The sequence below is a fragment of the Chinchilla lanigera genome, unplaced genomic scaffold (genome assembly GCF_000276665.1).
Source record: "Chinchilla lanigera isolate Chin_1 unplaced genomic scaffold, ChiLan1.0 scaffold00016, whole genome shotgun sequence".
NCBI lineage: Eukaryota > Metazoa > Chordata > Mammalia > Rodentia > Chinchillidae > Chinchilla > Chinchilla lanigera.
The window spans coordinates 19,462,821-19,483,152 of NW_004955417.1; the positions used below are offsets into that span (position 1 = coordinate 19,462,821).

At 35.2% G+C, this 20,332-nt stretch overlaps 1 protein-coding gene across 1 annotated transcript in view; it reads right to left on the minus strand.

Annotated features, from left to right (window-relative positions):
• The window catches only part of Csmd3 (CUB and Sushi multiple domains 3), a 1,085,099-nt gene that overhangs the window by 422,129 nt on the left and 642,638 nt on the right, over positions 1-20,332 (minus strand). The window contains exon 14 of the mRNA XM_005381888.2: positions 2,299-2,481. Within this exon, the coding sequence (XP_005381945.1) occupies positions 2,299-2,481 (183 nt within the window). The remainder of the gene's footprint in view (positions 1-2,298; positions 2,482-20,332) is intronic.

Consider the following 20,332-nt stretch of genomic DNA (forward strand, 5'->3'; position numbering starts at 1 on the left):
AAGTTCACTCAGATTTCCACTGCCTCCCAAGTGGGCATACACGCCCTGCTCTTTCTTAGTTTTTCTTTTTTTTTTTTTTTTTTTTTGGATTTTCTCCGGTACCGGGAATCAAACTCACGACCTTGCGCTTGCAAGGCAGGTGCTGTGCCGCTGAGCTAAATCCCCAGCCCCTGCCCTATTTTTTCTTGCACACTCTTCTATTTACCTGAATCCTGGAACAGTTTGATTCTGTAACCCCTGATTTAAATTACACCTCAAAAACTTTCAGTAAAGAAGCACATGCTAAATATTTTGGATGTTACAAGCCACATGATTTTTCTGCAGCTCTTGTGCCATTGTGGTAGGGGAGCAGTTAAATTGGTAAATGGAGGTACAGGATTTGCACTCCAAAAATACTTTACTCACAAGCCCAGGCAGCGGGCTGTATTTGGCAGGAGGCTTCAGTTTGCCTTTTTCTGGTTTAAATGACACCCATCTAGGCAACATCTGAGCAAAGTCACCCCCCTAATGACCCTTATCAATCAGATAGCTAAATCTTCATACCATGCTTTAAACGCATAAGGATATCAGTGCAGTTTTTGTGGGACTTCCTTTGGCCCAATGTTATTACCACACTAAATGTATGGCTTAATGTGATGGCCTATTATCCATGCAAGCATTTTGCTTTTGCAAAATTCTCCCTTCTTTTCTTCAGTATTTTGTTTTACTTAACGGCTTGACAAAATATGAGACCAAGTTCACAAAAATCTGGGTTAGGATTTTGATTAAAATTACACAGCAATTTGCACATCATTCATTTTTTAATATTTTCATTCAGAAATATGGCTTCTGTTTTATTTTCATAAAATTTCCTTTATGTGTTAAGTTTTATAATCTTTTAAGTTACTGAGTTTCAAGTAAAGATAATTTCTATGAATTTAATAATTTACTTTTGAGTAAATCCTTTCAAATACATTTTCATGAAAGACAGGCATGATGGTGCATCCCTGTAATCCCAGCACTTTGGGAAGCTGAGGCAGCAAGATTGCAAGTTGGATCCTGTAAACTTAGCAACTTAGCTAGACCCTGTCTCAAACTAAAAATAAAATAGAGGGCTGAGGATCCAGCTAAGTGCAAAGGTGTTGAGTTCAACCTAGTACTAATTTTTTTTCAAATTAGCTATTGTTTATATGTAAAAGCATTATTGTTACATTTTCATCACGTATCAGGATACTGGGCTTAATTACTTTTAAATAGTAACAAATGTTCTATAGATAGTCAAGAAATTTTAAAAATTTGTTTTAGTTAGCAATATTTTCAATTATACATTTACCATCTACTAAAGTGCTTTCAAAATATTTTCATTTTCCTGGGATATATTCCATTAAGGGATTTTTCAATATTAAACTAACATCATGAAAACACCTAGAATTAAAGACACTCAATTTGTCTCTTGAAGTACTAATATACTTTAGGTGATAGGAATAGAATTAAATTTGATTACCTCATATATTTCCTGCTCTCAAAAAACTACAAAGTGATCTTGGTTAGACACAAGAATTATCCCTAATCTAAGAATATTCTCATAAGGGAGTCTGTGTGATTTTACTTTCCTACACTTCCTGAATAACAAACAAGATATAGTGTAATTAGGGAAATTTCTGCCAGAATATATATAAGGACAGAAAAAAACCCCACTTCATTGTAATGGAATGAGGACAGTATTTAATCAAGCCTCTAAGTACATCAACAGGTAAAAACACTTACGTGGTTGTTGTAGTTAAACAGAGTATCTGGATAGATTCTTTTATTCCAAGCACAAGAGGTATCATAAACATTAATGAATTTAATTCTGCATAATATAAATGAATGCTACTGTATACATTAATGTGAGCAACTGTACACAGGAATGTTAATACATTATACATAAAATAGATGTTTTAAATATTTTAAGTGTTTCTGATTCCTAATATGCACACACTATCTTTTTAAAATAAATGAGTATTTGAATTAATTCAGATATATAATTTCCATAAGAAGTATGCTATGTATGAAGGATAAAATGCTACCAATTTAAGTTCAATAAGAAAATTTGTAATATATATTTTGCAATTACCAAGTGAACTATGTTAACTTTACTTAAATCTATAATGAAATTTATAATTTGGCATAAGCACACTTGTTAAAGATAGTATCACAAAGTGCTACTCATCGAAAAATAATTACACGGTTCCAGCTCTTTGCGATTAATTACAAAAGCAATTATATGCAAGGACAGGGTAACATATGCTCTCTGGAAGCAAAGCATTTGGTACTCACAGATACAGATGGGTATGTTTGCAGACCATTGGTTATTCTCTTGACAAACAATGGATTTCTCTCCAATTAATTCAAACCCAAACTGGCATTCAAACCTTAAAATATCACGATTAGAAAACCCATCGCCTTCTCTAATTCCATATAAGGGTGTACCAGGATCGCCACAGCTTTCTTTCTCGATTTCTGTGAAAATAGAAGATTAAAGTCATCTTTCCAGAGCTGGAGACACATGATATCCTACTACAAGGTGAGTAGCTACGTACTCTCTATGTGAAGATAGTTCAGAACAAAGGATGGATGTATTCACCGATCTCATTTTATTTTCTCTTGCTGTGCTTATGGACAGGATTTAATGCAATGATTTGTAAGGAAATAGTCAGTATAGTTCTTTCAATTTCGTAGCTGAGGAATCTGAGGTCATTATACATAATGAACGTGTCAGAGCTTGTACCTAGCAGACGAGTTATACGAAGTCTTAGATTTTGCTTTTACTACATATACATATACATAAATTCACAAATATACATACACAGCTTTTTCTACAAAATCCCAAAGGCTGTTTTATTCTTGTAATATGCACATGATACAGTAAATTCTTAGATCCTGACCAGGACATGTGGAAATGTTTGCTGTATGTGTGTTCTTACAGTAGTTAATGAATGCCTCTAACATGATCTACAGCTTTTTCAGGTAATTGTTGGATGGCTCTCCTCCCCAACTAAACAGCAACAGTCCACTTCAGGAACTAATTTCACATTCTTAATTGTCAGCCTTTGCTCCTTGAGAAATGTTTACTGGATGAACTGAAGGCTGAAAGGAACTTGCTCTCCAAGCACCATTAGAAAAGCATCTTAGAGCCATCGACAGTGCAATCCTAGGCTGTCGTGTGAACTGAAGAAAGTCAGCCTACTTTATTGGGAAGGTTCTGAAATCTCATTTGCTGTCTTCAAATAGCAAAACATGAGTAAAAATAAAACTTGGAAATAAAACTATACCCTACCCCCACTCTGACTCTCCAAAATTTACACACTTCTGCTTGTTCTGCAAAGCAAAAGCTCCAATTTAGTTCCAGCTTTCCAGTCTTTTTTCCTTGCTGTATACTATGTATGTGTGTATTTATATATATGTATAATGTAACATTATAAATCTATATTTATAAAATGTAAACACTTTCATCACAATTTATTGTTTTATATAAATAAAAATATCATGCTTTATTATCACCTTTATTGCACCATCAATATTATTAAAAACTTGGTCTTTTTTTAACCAAGCAGTAATGTTTCAGAGGTACAGTAGTACCTCAGTTTATGAACTTAATTTGTTTCATGGTTTTGGGAAAGATAGCTGTGTTTGTGCTCGTGTGGACAAGATGACTGGTTGTGTTTGTCACCCAATGTGCAGTTTGTGAATGGAAGCAAAATATTGCCCAATGCTTTTGTTCTTCAACTGAACTGTTTGGGAACAGAAGCGTGCATGAACCGAAGTAGTATTGTATTTTTGAACACCTTAGTGGAAACCATGGATGGTTATAATCGTTCTTTTAAAGCAGTAGACTTCATGTACACAGTTGTATTTGTCATGAGTGGCATCGTCTATAACATACTTGGTGTTTTTCCCATCCAGTTTTAATGTCAAGAAAAGAAATCAGTGATTTTTCATATTTTAGTAAACTCCTATTTAGTCTATACAACAGGAAACCTTGGAACTTCAGTGTTTGGACTTTCCCCCAGACAGCAGGCAATGGAACATATGTTAGAGATGTGACATTTCCAACATTGGTAGTTCAGTGGTCATAGAATTGTTACAGGGTTTATATGCATTGTTATTACAAATGTAAGTCATAAATCTTCCTCATTGCTAATGATATTCCTGTGTTTACTTGTCCAGTTATCTTTTTTTTTTTTCTTTTTGAGAAAGGGTCTTGCTATGCAGTTCAAGCTGGCCTGGAGCTCACTTTGTAGCTCAGGCTGGTCTTGAACTCACAATGATCCTCCTGCCTCAGCCTCCTGAGTGCTGGGATTACAAGCATGCACCACCACACCCAGCTCTTTCTTTGTATTTAAAAAGGGTTTTCCAATGTATTAGTTTGTTCAAAAACCAGGTATTTTCCTTTTAGAAAAGAAAGAAAGAAGAGAAAAAATATGTATATATGTATACACAAGATAGCTGAGATAGTTGTACTACTGATTTCCATTGCTTTATTGAAAGGAACAGTTAATGTTTAATTGTTTGATCAATCTTACTGGCTATATTTATTTATCTGAGTAACCAATTTGAAGATATCAATATGTAATACAACAACCATTGTTAATTTCCTATCACCTTGTCTGAAATATTGTATTGCCTTTACTGTTTTTGTGCTGTCTTGTAAATGTCTCTGTGTTTGCTAATATGCTTTTGTTCTCTTACCTTTACAATAAAAAGAATAAGGTAAACAAACAAACAAACAAAAACCAGGCATTGCTCTTGTGAATCAACTCTATTGTTCTGATGTCGGTCTAAGCATCTTCTCTTTTCATCTTTTTGGATCTCATCTTCAACTCTCTTTGGCATTATTTTCCTGTCCTTTTTCTACCTTCTTGAGTTAAAAACTTAGGTTACTTTTTATTAATTTATTTTCAGCCTTTCTAGCTTTCTAAAAATAAATTCAAATCTCAGAATTTTATTCCAAGTTTTGCTTTGATGTGGAGATTTTATTGCTCAGCTTCCAAATAGTTTGCAGTTTCCATTTTATTTTCCTCTTAATTCGTAAATAATTCTACTGTTTTTAAACTAATTCTACAATGTCTTTGGTGTTTTATATTTCAGTGTTTTAAAATTTATGGCTCACTGATTCTTTTTGTTGATTACAAATATCATGTCTTTAGTATTCTCTCTATATATCTCAGAGGATAAACAAGTAAAATATCTTCAGTTCAATTTGTTATCTTTGTCAAGTTGAAAGTATTTATGAACTTAATTATTTTGGTCTACTTGTTCTGACAAGTTGTAAAAAATGAGTTAAAGTTCCAAACCGAATATGGATCTTACCACATCTCCTTATATTTGAGTCAAGTTTGCTCCACAGATTTGAAAACATCATTCCACTGTTCGGTTTCCACAGAAAACTTTTCTTTGAACATTTTTATTTTCATATATGATGGACACTAGTCTAAGTCTACTGTGCAAACCAGTGAATAAACACAGTGATTCTTGATCTCTGGGGGTGCATGCACCACTGGAAATTTACAAAGAATAACCAACAAGTAAAGAACATGACATTTTAGACAGTGATACATTCTATGGGGAGCAGCTGGTGACCAGAGAGCAGGGGCATTAATATGCCGGGTAGAGAGACCTTGCTAGACTTACAGTTTTACTATTATTTTGAAAAGTGTTTCTGTTACTGGACAAACAGGTTTTCTTCATCTAAAAATGTCTTCATTCTACCTTTACTATCAGTTGCTAAGATACAGAATTTTAATTCAAAATTATTTCCCTCAGCGTTTCTTGCATTTTCCTCTACTCTTCTTATCCTTGCAGTATTCTCAATGAGAAATATATGATTCATTATCCTTTTTCATAGGTCACCTTTTCCCTGATCCCTTCCATTCCTTCCTGCAAGATTTAAGGCTTTTATTTTGAGTTACTGTTTTTTAAAAATATTGGTTTTTAAAATCTAATTTTCTATTTGGTGATTGACTGATTACTTCTGCCTACTTCTAATAATTTTTTTTTTTCAGTTCTAGAGAATTACTAACATCATTCATTTTAAAATATTGTTCTTACATGTTTTCACCTCTGGAACTCTTTGCAATGAATATCGGATATTTAATTTTTTTACTTATTTTTATTTATTTATTTATTTTTGTACCGGGAATCAAACTCATGACCTTGAGCTTGCCAGGCATGAATATTGGGTATTTAGGATTAAACTTTCATGCTGTATTTTCAGTTTTAAAATGTTCCTATTTATCATTTTAGAAGAATTTCTCATATGCTGTGGATGTATAAATTTTCTTATTTAGCATTTCAAAAGAATTCCACATAATTCCATTATGTACATTCATATATTTGTATGTAATACACTTCAGCTTGTAATTAAGTACTATTTTATCTATGTGCTATAAAATTTTGTTTTCACTTCCTAAATATTTAGTGATCATTACTACTTCTTATCATTTCACTGCCTCCTATTTTGTATGCACACAATTTCTTCCCTTGTTTTTGTGAGAATTTCTATAATAAATATTTAATTTTTTTCCTTTTCCTTTATTTCTTTGTATGTGAAAAGTACTGAGAAACCAGCAGAGTGAGCCTGCTTCTAAAGCAACATTTTGAAAATATATTCAGTAAGTTATAATGATTTTTACACTCTTGATGGAAGTGTGCAGGGGAACATAGTTTACGGGAGAATCAAACTGCTGTGTTTGAGCAAACTGTCAGGTAAATGTTTTCATTCGCTTGGTTCTTTACATCCCTGCAGGTTTTACAGTCTCCATCATCACTTAGACTACCCCACTTTCAGGCTTCTTTACTCTAATGTCAGAAAACCATTGTGCTTCTGAGGTGAGTACTTGCTTGTATTGATCTGGGGTGCGTTCTGCACGGTGGTGTTCCTCCCGACCAGAAGAGCCTCTCACTGACTTGATAATTCCATATCTGGGCACCTGGTTCTGCAGCTGGAATACTTTGCTCGGTAGCAATAGCTGCAGCTTCTCAGAATTGCCATTAACCTGCTGCACCTGGGCCACACGGCTTCCCATGAAGAGCTGAAGTGATAGCTGTATACTGTATGTGTCCTACAGCTTCGTAGCAACTGAGACTTTTCTCTTCTTATTTTTAAGCATTATTTTAAATAATTTTTATTATCTTGTGGTTAGAGATGAGGGTTTTTAATTATTTAGAATCAACTTTTTTTTGATCCTTTAGTGCAACATTTTCAAAAACCATGTTATATATGTAAGTAAAGGTGTAATATTTAAGTTGCAACACTCTAACATAGACTGAAAATCTATATGCATAAGTAAAATAAACACACTTATTATGTATCACTGCCTTTAACATTTTTTTCTACACAGGAAGCAAGATTGACATCTGAATAAAAATTAATATGCAGTAGATAAATTCTATATTAGAAATATTTCCAAAGAACAATTATAAATAACAGCTATCATTTCTTGCCCATTGAAATGTACTAGTACTGTGAAAACATTTTAAAAATACTCATTATGTAATTTGATCTTCCAAACAACCCTGTGAAGGAACTGCCTTCACCACTGACAGATGAGAAAACTAAAGGTCACAGGAGTGAAGTGACTCGCCCAATTTTACATATTTTGTATATAATAGAATTTGTGTCTCTCTGAATCTAAAGTGTTAATCACCCTGTTATTATGCAAGGAAATTTCATTTGCTAGCTATCTACTTATGAAGTCTATATTTAGTTTCTATCAAGAATCATGTCAGGCAGGACTTATCTGTGGTAATGACCCAGGGGCAGATGCTACTACAATGGCTCCAGTGCACCTGAGAGGAAGAGGCGACGTGGTCATGACACAGCAAATTTGGATATGACCAGACATTTGAGAAAGTGAGTGCGACCTGTTAAGGAGATCCAGGACACACTCCCCAGCCCTGCACCTGGGACCAATCAGCAAGTTCTATCTTTGATTTTCCTAGTGTGAAATCAGGCAAGTTTTTGATAGGATGGCCTAAATCTGATGCCAGAATGGGACATGCAGACTAAGTCAGCTATTAATCTACTGACCACCATCAGTCTTTCAATCCCCTACTCTCAACATGCTTCTTTTCCTATCTTTAATAAATGTAAATCTTTGTTGTCTTTTATGTTTGTCTCATCCAATGCTTGGCTCAGGACTGATGGAATCTGGGAAGAATCTCTAGAAGAAGCCCAGAGTATTCAAAGCACAGGTACCTCTCAAACAGGAAGCAAGATAGCGACTCAGAGGTCTGGCACACTCTTAAAATGAATCACTCTTACAAGAAGTAACTCAAGGTCCTACAAGAAGGACCCACTCCCTTTGCTTCCAGTGACCTAACCTGCTTCACTGGTCTCCACTTCTTAAAGGTTCCGTTACTTCCCACACTGGGACACTGGGGTTAAAGCTTCCAAGAAATGAACTGCTGGGGGCGCAAAACATCCAAACCATGATACCTATCCTCAAACTACACTTCCTCCACAAAGTCTGGGCTGACCTTGAAAGCATAGCTTTTTGTCCCATTCTCTGGGCTTCCAGAGACCTTGTGATACATCTATATTGGTCTATTCTATTATAATTATTTCATTAGCTTTTGTTCACCTTTTCATTTCAAAGGTCTATAGGCATAGTGACAACAAACACTTGTTTATTGTTTGTATATCAGGCAAAGTTGTAAGCACTTCTTGTATTTAATCCTGACATCAAGATAGGGATGATCCAAAGGGGTAAACTTGCTTGTCTAATTTCACACCAATTTTAAGTGGAAGACCTCATATTTGAACCTAAAGGATATAATTGCAGAAATGAGTTTTTAACAATAGAACACCACTCAAAGCTGCATATTAGAGAAACAGTTGTGGATATGTAAAGGAAGAAAATGAAGGATTAGCAAACCCAATTACATGATTCTATTAATAAGCAACATGAGCAACCCCAACATGCCATAGTTACACAGAACTACATACAGAGAAAATAATAAAATGATGATATTCTGGTAACAAAATTTGAAGAATTTAAAAGTTTAGTTTTCTTGCAATTAAAGTATAGGAGTGCTAGATATCATTTTGTTTTTACATCCATTTTTAACCCTACCCTGTCCTGCCCTTTGGCCCTCCCTCCAGGGTAGGAGTAAAGACTAAGCCTTGCTTTCTCATAGTAGCCAGTGGTCTGCGCTCCTGGCTTTCTGTGGAAGGGGTGGAGGAAGGTAGTAATTTCGGTAAGACGCTGGTATGAGGAAGTAAGAAAGAAAAGAAGGCAGTGTACTTCCTGCAGCCACATCCTTCTTTGCCCTGTCAGTACAGGATGGCTATCTCTCAATAAACTCCAAGATATGCAAGCCAGCCCTCTCCACATAGCTGTCATTTGAGTGTCACTAGCTGGGGTAACTATAAAACCTCTTGCCAGTTTCCTTAAGTTCTGCTCATATTTAGCCGATGTGAGTATATTATTTGTTTTCTACAGGATGTCTTCGGATACAACATAATTTATCAATGAAATCCCTATCAAGATAGAATCTAGTTAGTATCCCACTAATCCTTGATCTTATTGTCTTATAATAATTTTGTCTATCAGAATATAAAATGAGGTTGTGGTTTCTTTAACAAAAGTTGCCTCACTGGCAGCTAGATTAAGATCCGTGTATAATGATACAAGTAAATATGGAAGTAATACAGTAAATATCTACAGTAGCTATCTGTCCCTAGAGTCAGAGGTTAGGACCCAGAGTAACATCTGGTTCTTCTCTATTTATCCCCTACTCTGCAGACAAAGAAACAAGACCAGGAACAGATGCTGACATAAATGCACATGGATGGCTAGAATAGATAAAGGCAGAGAACTCAGAATGGTTCCATCTACTGTGTTGAGATTGATATTGGAAATTTAGGTTTAAACAGCAATGGCTGAAATTTGTAAAAACAGCAATTTTTAATCCGCTATTTTTATTGATCACATTAACTTTGATCCACGATGCCTAAAGTAATAAAGTGTAATTTTAAATTCCATCAGACTCTCAGCCAAAGAGTCACATCTGGCCATAAAGTGACACAGAACCACTCATGGATCAATCTGTCATTTGACAGCAGTTGACACTGTGATTCAAATACTTCACAGAGAAACTGTGTAGGTTAAAGGAAAGTGATCTATAAAACTTGCAGTTTTGCTGATTCTTAATGTTAAGAAGCCTCTTGGGAATTTCATTACCTCAGCAGCAGGCTTACAAAGGTTGTGAAATATAGAATCGTGTAGCTAGAAAAGACCTTGCGAGTTAAGCTAAGTCTCACCTTCGAGCATCTCAGATAAATGAGACTACAGTCAGCATGCAAAGACAAGGAAATCCATAATCGCCTAGGTAAAAGTAATAAAGGAGGTATGTACAATCATAAATGTGTAGAGTGTTTGATAATCGTGATGAAAATACTGACATTTAAAATACTTCATACTAAGCACAAACTTTAATTAAAAATTCAGAATGGTGGCAAATATAGCTTGGGACAAAGTTTAACATTTTGTACCAAGCTGTTACAGAATGTTCACAGCCTAGAGTTACAATAATGTACTCTTTTGAGATACAGAAAATAGAAAGACTCTAAGAAATTACTCAAGTCTTGATCACATTCACTGTTAAATGCTATCAAATATCGTAATATTAAAATTAGGATCTCTTTATAATAAGGTGCTTGAGTAGCTGACAATAAATAAAGGCAATATACTGCATTTCAGAGAACCCAGAAGGAGAGATTTTGAATATTTTTACTGAAGGAAAATAATAAAATTTACCCTGATTTGAGTGTTACACTGTGTGTAGATGTATTGAAAAATGACATAATGCCATGTATATGGACACAAATAAATAATTTAAAAATACTGTGTTTTTGTTTGGTTCAAATAAAATGTGACTTAAAGTATATTAATTCAGAGTTGTTTTCTATGGCTATATTAATGTATGGATTACAAACCACTTACATTTTATTATCTCAGTGTCCAAATTGCAAATTTAGAGGATGAATTGAAGACCTGCAAGTAATGTCTGTAAACACATAAGTTTGTCAGGCTTCATAGCTATTGAATCTATGAATTTGTGTTTATGTAGCATTTTACTTTATGATAATCAGTGGTTTCCAGATTTTATTCTGCCTATGCATTCTATGGAGTTTCATGCAAGAATCTGTTCAACAATTCTAACTATCTGTACCCCTATCTCTATCTCTATCTCTATCTCTATCTATCTCTATCTCTATCTCTACTTCTATCTCTATCTATCTCTATCTCTATCTCTCTCTATCTCTGTCATCTCTATCTCTATGACTGTTTTTGTCTCTTTCTTTAGAGCACATTTTGGAATACACTGGTGGGACTAAGTTTATTTTCAGAGATAGGTCTCAGTTTTCTCAGCTGTAATGAAAAGAAACAAGTAATTTACACCTGTAGATTAGTCAATTGTTATTAATTATTTTTTCTTGAAATTTTATAATAATTTGAAATACACCACACTGTGAACAAACGTTCTATCCTGTAGTTTTGTATTTTACAAATGTATTTCATATCCAAAATAATTTAATGGGATATGGTGGAAACCAATTGGGAAAAACTCTATACTTCTTAATGATGATAAGTACTTCAGTTCAGGGAATTTAAAGTCTAGTCTCATCAGTTTAAGTGTATAATTAATTCTCTTCAGCTCAATACCTATGATTCATCCATTCTCTGTGAGAAATTGTGCCAGGAACTGTGGCCACTGGACCAACTTAGACATGATTTCTCAAAATATGCCACTTTAGCTTATGATTATTTTGAGCCAAGGGTACCTGAGCAACAGCAGATGCAGAAGGAATTTCCATCTTTTCTACCTCAGTACAGGTCATAAAATTTTACAGGAAGTTTACAGATAAATATCTTCCTTATAACAGGAAGTGAAAATCCTTGCCACTAAGGATTGGGAATCAATGAGTCTGTTATAGCTTATTTATCTTATTATCTCTAGTTTCCTCTAATATATCTCTTAGTCACCCTTCACTCTTAGCTCTCATCCACTCCCTGTATATTTTTGTGTCTTCACAAGTTTATTGTTTCTTTGTCTAATAGGTACATAAGTTTTCTGCTCTGGTCACCTGAGCTTTTCATTTCTTGTGAGATTAATGTGCATGTAAATTTTTTATCAAGCTTTTTTTTTTTGTTTGTTTGTTTTGTTTTTCTCCGGTGCTGGGAACCGAACTCTTGACCTTGCGCTTGCCAGGCAGGCACTTTGCCGCTGAGCTAAATCCCCAGCCCCTTTTTATCAAGCTTTTATGCTTTTCTCCTGTTAATCTGCCACATGTCAGTTTAACTCGTAGGCCCAGTCAGAGACTTAAGAGGGTTGGCAGGATATCTATCTTCTTCCATACCACAAAAATGTACGTGGCATAATCTGCCCTCAAAAGCCAGAGAATGTGGGAACTGCCCAAACTGATACATTTTTTAAAAATTCCTTGACATGACTGCTTAAGAAAAAAAGAACAGGCTACACTCTGGTCAAAACCATTGATACAAAATAGAAATATCTTAAATCATAAAAATAACTTCAAAAGTGAAGCTATTTCCTTTTTGTATGCTGACTTATGTGGTGTGGTATGGTTTAGGCTATTGAAGATGACACATGAAGTCACAAGGAAATTTGTGTTCCTAACTCTCATTGAAGTAGTATCCTTAAATTTGACCTACTGCTTCTTTCCTTAAGGTCCAACCTAGGAAGTATTTAGCATTTGCCCTTAGTTTGGGACAAATACTGTGTCTGTGATAAAAGGATAATGTCATATGCTGCCTGAGGGTTAGGACACTACAACACCCGGTCTTCAAAGGCACTTTCACTGTCTCAAATTAGTAGAGACTATCATTTAATAAGTCACAATAAACAGATCGTTTCCCTGTCAGTTTTTCAGGAACATTATTATTATTCCTATTTTCATTCACTAATCTATTAATTCAATCATTTCTTAGTTCATTCACTCAAAAAGATGCCTTGAAGTTTCACTATTTACTAAATAGAATGGAGTAAAATGTAGCCTAATACTGCCTACCAGAAAATGACAATCGTATATAAAGAAGTAACATAAGTTGCTTACTTTTAGAATATTATATTTTGGAGACATCAAAAAGAAAATCGAATAATTGTGCTTACCAGTGAAAAGGCAAAAACTATTGTATAATGTGAACACTAGCTAAGATTAGGCAAGTTTGCATGGATATGTAGGTTTTGAGCCGTAGTTTGTGATATTTCAGGTGAGAGGAAGATTTTTGTCTGAAGGAATGACTGTGTGAAACACATCGGCCCGTTTGTAGAATCCAAGTAGCTCAGGATGGCTGAAGTTTGGTTTTGAGGAGGGCAGGGTAAGAGATGAGGTCAGGAAGATGTGCTGTGACCCTCGTGTGTAATCTGCAGGGCATGTGACCTTATTGTAAGTAGAGATCTGCCACTGTAAAAGCACACTGAGATTACACAAGTCATAGAAAAAAACCAAATCATACATAGCAACAGTCACATTAACCTCATGTGAGATAAATGAAACGTCATACAGACTAGAGTCAATTAAAGAGACATGACCTTGTTCCCTTAGCAGCATATAATCTAAGGAAAGCAATAGAATTAAAGGAAGCCTTATTTTCAATAAGAAGAATCCATGTAACAGCACTTACCCGCACCCTCACTTAACCTGTCTATTTTTAAAATATTTTCATTTGAAGTACCTTGAATGGAAGAACAAAGTGAAATATAGATTTTTGTCTAAATCGCTGTAGCTACCTGTTTTAAAAAGTTGGCAAGCAGGGATAGATCAATATTTTCTGAACTGTAATAGCATTCAAAGTGAATGGATTTTTCTTTCAAAAGAACCTTAAGTATTAGCCCAACAGCTGCCATCAAAAACTTCAAATCACTATCACTCTTACCGTAGCTACTAGATGGTACAAGGTCTTAAAATTATTTAAAGCAAGGGAGAACAGTGAGCTAGTATTACTATGATTCTAGACACCACACTGAGAAAAGCCAGAATACAAAGAGTGAGAAGAATATGACTTTGCTTTAAAAATATCATCACAATACACTGTTGGTCTTTAAGGAATTAAGGCCAGGAGTAAGTATCACAAATCTTTCAAACTAATAGACAGTTATTGAGATCCCATATTACTGAGCTACTCATGGGGTATGGGGATATTGGGCAAAGAGTTTGCTCCAGGAGATGAACATAATATTTAATCAGACACTTTGTACCAATGGTGATGAATGTAGAAATAAGTGGATGCAATTCTAGTCTTTGCAGCTGATTTCTTTATATCAGTTAGATTCCTAAGGTTTATATTGATAACCACTGCTCTACTGTCTTTATCTGTCTTTCTTTATCTATCTAGCTCTTGGGGTTCTGTGTCAAGTAAAAATCTGTTCAGGCACACGCCTGAAATTGAAGCTAAAAGGGAGGCTGAGACAGGAAGACACAAGATTGAGGCCAGCGTGGGCAGCTTAGTGAGACCATGTGTCAAAATAAAGTCAGTAATAACAATGATAAGAAATGAAAGAGCTAGAGACATAGCTCAGTGTGCTTGAGTGCTTGCCTGACATTTATGACATCCTGCATTCAGAATTGAGTACTGAAAAAAAAAACTTTCAGGTGAGGATACTAAACTATAGTTAGAATTTGTATTATGGTGCAACTTCAAGAAAGTTATCTGTATTTTAACTCTTCTGAAATTCAAGAAATAACTGCTCTACTTTTAAAAGAATGTCAAGTTATATTCCAGATATTCTGTTTGGAGACTGTCGATAACATGTAAAATGTAGGTATCTGGTTTTATTCAACATAGTACGTACAAGACATAGTCTTTTGGGCTAATGGTTAAAAAGTTGACAAAGGTACAGACTCTGCATAAGGACAAAACATGACTTCTATAAGTATATACACAATTCAAATGCAAGACAATATGCTGTTACTTATTCAAGGCATTTCGGAAACTTAGAGGAAGGAGTGATGGTTTCAACATTGGAAGGAGAGGGTGTAGGGATGATCACAGGGAAGAAGTTGAGTTTCGTATGGTGTTAATGAATTCCCGGAGCTTTCCAGATGGAAATTAGTAAAGACTAAGGCAGAGGTAGTAGATGCTGGCAAAAGAGATCATTCTGGCAATTTCCTTGCAGTGGACGTGCAGGAGGAAGATTAAGGATTAAAATGAATTTAAAGACATTTTCTTAAGCAACATAAGATCCATGGGCTGTTAGGAGAGATTCACTTATTTTTAAAACCCAAGGACTGAATATACACAAGGACACTAACCGGGCCTTATGTGACACAGAAGTCTGAAGCAAGAGCAGGCCAGGCGGCCAAACTACGGCAGACACAACCAAGAACCAAAAAGGATAAATACATTCAGCGGGAGCAAGCTGTCTTCGTTTTCTCCCCACTTTTAACTCAGGATCAACCAAGAAAGCCAAATGTGCTGCCTGAACTCATCATAGCTCTACTTCAACTCAGCCTATTTCCAGCATCCCCATGGCAACAGCCTCCAATCATAGCTTCACTGAGCCCTTCTTTCTTGTTTAACTAGAAGATGTTTCTACTTCACTGACTGTATTTGAGTCTCTGCCAAATACCAGTGATGTGGCTAGCTCCCTTGCTGCAGCAAGCTGCAAGCTAATGGCCTTGGATCATTGTCATCTGTATGTTCTTCATTTCTTTCCAATGATCCCAGTATATTTTTAAATATAACGACTCATATATTATATATATATGGTGACATGCACACATGAAAATAAATAACTGCCAAAAATTCTTTATAAAACAATTCCTAAACCCATAAATGTATTATAAGCAATGTCTTGTGAAATTTTCTACTCTGTTCCATTCATTTAAAAAATGCAAGTTAGGCATGGTGGTGCATGCCTGAGGTGAGAGAATCTCAGGATTGAGGTCAGCCAAAGCTCTACACTGTCTCCAACAACAAAAAATAAAGAAGTGGATCTAACCTATTAAAATTACTTATTGACTCACTGAGAAATAGGACTTTTATATTGAATAAGCATTGAACATAGACCTTCTAAAGCTTGTTTGACTTCAGTCGTCTGTTCACAGTTTGCCTCTGGACTCGTTTCCTTAAACTGTTCTTAAAGAAAGTGGTGTAAGCTTTGAGTACGAATTCTTAGAACACTGAGAGATCAGCATAAAGACTCACTTTTTTAAAGAAGGCATTTAGTTTAACTTAAAGTACAATGATGTAGGAATAATAATTCAGAGAAACATAAAGAAAATGTTTGCTAAAACCAAGAAGGGAGTTTCATAAAGTTTTAATCCTTTTTGAAAAAGTCCTTTAGTTTCATCTTCCTCACAGTTTTTCTTGTCCTGTTGCGTGCTATTCAAATGAGGCTATACAACATTGGGTAGAACAAACAAGGGAAAAAAAAGAAGGAGGAGGGGGAGGAGGAAGAAAAATCTGTGTATCAGAAAGTAAAAGGGCAATGTAAGAGCAAATTCAAAACTTTTAAAAGGTTCAGTTTTCCCTGTTGAAAATAAGAGGAAAACAACCTTCATTTCTGTTTATTTTTAAGTTTTCACTCTAGAAAATCAGTAATCATCAATTTTTTCTGTTTTAAATGCATGTAAATCATTTGAAAATCTAAGTAATCCTTTTGCCATTTTTGGAAGTTACTTTGGTTTCCTCAAGGATCTGTGAACCATCTCTGAAATGCAACCACCCAGGAAGAGAGCACATATTTCTCCTAGCTTCTGTGTCAAGGTAACAACTTAACTAACTCCAAGGTTCAACACTCCCTCCTGTTATGAAAACATATGGGGGCTGGTGTGGTGGCACACACCTGGAATCCCAGAACTCCAAAGGCTGAGGCAGGATGAGTGCTGTGAGTTCAAGACCAGCCTGGGCTACACAGAGAGGTCAAGGCCAGCCAGAACTACATAGTGAGACCCTGTCTCAGAAAAACGCAAACAAACAAAGCATCTGTCTGTCTGTCTATCATCTATGTATCTAGTTTTCTGTGGAAAAAGCCAGCTAGGTAACAGAGCTGGTCATCCCAATTATAGGTAAATTTTGGATGGACTATGTATGATAGTGACTCCCTCTTTTCAGAGACTAGTTATCATTTATCTTGAAAACACATATGTAGTGGGTTGCGCGTACCTGGCTACTTAGAAGGGTAAAATATCTGTCTTTGCAAAAGACTTTAGCAAGTTGCCTAAGATGTACATTTCATTCTGCTTTAATCTTTGTTCAGTACTGAAGCAGTTTTATTCCTATATTATTTTTGTGCAGAGTTTTTCCGAGTTGGTAAGAGATTATATTTTTAATCATATTTCCTTAAGAACAACCATATATAAATATGTTTTCCTAAGAACAACTATATATACATATACATATATATATGCTTGCATATATATATGTGTGTGCATACATATATGTATATATATGGTGTTCTTCTATATATGCTGATGGAAAGGGTAGAATTTCTATTTCTTAAAAAAGTACTTTGTTTCTGAATTAAGATTTCAAGTGAAAGGAACTATGTATAGGGAAAAACAGGGAAAGCCACTGAATGATATAGTGGATTTAATAGTGAGGAAGGTAAAGCCTAAATAATTCTTACTCCATGAGTATTCAAAGAATTTACAAAACATTTAAAAATTATGATTTTTGCTTGTGGGAGGTAGAGTTCTTTACGCTATTATGTAAACGAGATTAGCCACAGAAGCTACCTCTTACTTATATAATTCTTATCTTTTTTTACATAATGTATGTAAAAATAGACTTACCATCAACGACTCCTTGATTTTCTCAAAATCATTTTAATTAACATATAATTTGTTAAAACATAGTTTTCTGAAAAACTAGAGAAATTTTAATTATATAAATTTAAATTCTTCCTACCTTTGGAATTTAGAGTCTCTTTTAAAATCAGTATTTTAACCTTTCCTTAAACTAATGAAGAAAATATTTAAAAATAGATATATATAATTAACACCCTTGAATATTTATGTTTCAGATGGAATGAAACAAACTTTATTTTTAATTGTAAATGTTCTTAAAATCTAATATGATTTATACTGTGCTTCTTACGATGAAATCTACATAAATTAACATATACTATGTAGCTAGTTTTTCTTTATAAACTCTGATGTGCATGTGAAAATTCAAAGTCAGTTGTTGACAATAAAGAACATGTAGCTATCCCTCATGTCCGATGTTTTTAAGAATAGGCATTTCATACCTATTGTATAAGTGAGATAGGATAAAAGAAGTGAAGATAGGTAGAAAGGGGACAAGGAAAGTTGTAATTCTAAAACTGTACTTTAAAGAAAACATATAGTTTAAGAACACAGAAGTTACTCAACTTTACAATAGCTTTCACTCCTCTCTTGGTAAATTTCTAAATCATAAAAATAAAGAATTTCTCATTTTCTGTTATAAGAAAGGAGGACCTTCTCAGCTATGAGTAGGCCATCACCTTTCATGTGTAGACTGAACTAAGGCTCACTAAAGATTGCCAAATTCCTCAAATCTTCACCACTAAGACCACATAAACATATAATGCTCCAGACTATGCCATGACTCACTCTCTGAATGCCTACTCCCTTTCAAGTGTGTTCTTTTATTTCTTTTCTTTTTTTTGTTTTGGTACTGGGAATCGAACACAACACCTTGCACTTGCCAGGTAGACACTTGTGCCACTGTGCTATATCCCCAGCTGTTCTTTTATTTCTGCTGAATAAATCTATCTTTGTCTCCAACTGACATGTCCTGAGAATTCTGCATTGGGAGTCAGTGAAATTATTCCACAGGTGGGATGAGTTGTGGTTCCCCATATCCTCTTTCGAGAAACTCACTGGACCCTGTCCAGTGACATAAGGATATCAAAATTCATACTGTAGTTGAAGTTTATAAAAACCGTAGAGCTTATGAGAGTAGAAGATTTGGGATTTGCATATGCTATTCATTCTGGCTTAGGACAAACCCATTTATTTCTACCTTTGGTCATAGGTGTGAACCAAAGCTTGCTTGCTTGAGCTTGCTTGAGCTTGGTGTTTCATGGTCTGACATTGTATATTCACCTGGCTCAAGGAGTGGACTTTGATTAGTCTGATTAATCACAGAAATTCCATCCCATTCAGAAATGACTGGTTTGCAATCAACCAGGGGCAGAGACATGCAAATGGGAATTTTACTAAAATCTTTTGATAAAAAGCTTTGTACTTTCTAAAACGCATTACATGTTTCTGCTTCATCTTCTCTGACTCCTGTGGTCTGCTACTTCCAAGACAGACAGAAAGCAGTGGAGCAGACGTGAATTGGGGTCAGGTTATGGGGACAAAGTTCAGCCAACCAACAGGTGGAAGCAGCTCCTCACAGTCCAGTCCACTGGATTAACATAACTGCCCCGCATCTGCTGACAAAATGAGCAAGAAGGAAATAAATAACTCTTGTTTTACAATACACTGGACCTTTCAACAGCACAAATGCAATAATACTCACTGAAAACCTACAGAGGAAAATATCATAAATAGATATGGTTTAATAAGGTATGAGCTTTTATGACTCTTATCAATCTTTATTACCATGAGCAAGAAAAATCCTAAGTGGGGAATTTCATACTTCTGCAAAGAAATTTTTGGTGAAAGGCCAGGAGCCCAAAATGGAGAACAAGCAGATTGCAAGCACAGGGCTTCTGGATTCAGACAAGATCAAGGCAGTAGGACAGGAGAAGAGGCAGGGAAAGGAGTCTCAAGGAAAATGCAGAAATAGTTGGACTTGTTGAATGGATTGTTGAGTTCTTGAGTAGAAACCACTTGAGAAGTATTTTTGTATGCCTGGCACCCAACAAAATGGGAAGAGGCCACTATGGTATTCTCTCTCTCTCTCTGTCTGTCTCATCTCTGTCTGTCTGTCTGTCTTTCTCAACTGTTATGCATCATGGGACAAATCACAGGTGGGAACATTGGAAGTCAAAAATAAGTCTCATTAGAAACTCTAGTCCACACTAAGTAGCTATGACTGGACTAACCGCAGTCTGGCTTTATGAATTGTTGCTACAGTTGATTTACTAAGAACACATGTAAACAACACTACGATGATATCATGCTTTTTAAAATAATAATGTAATGCTTGTATATCAAGGTGCTCTTATTGGGACTTCCTCATGACTATTCAGGAACTGGTGGGCTGTGGACATCTGTGATACAGAAGCATAAAACAAGAGAAAAATAAAATGTACGCATGCCTGAGGGAGAGAGAGGAGAGATGAGGAGTGCTGAGAAATGTTGGCTTTCAAACTTCGCTGGCCTTCAAGAGTGAATTTGAGTTCA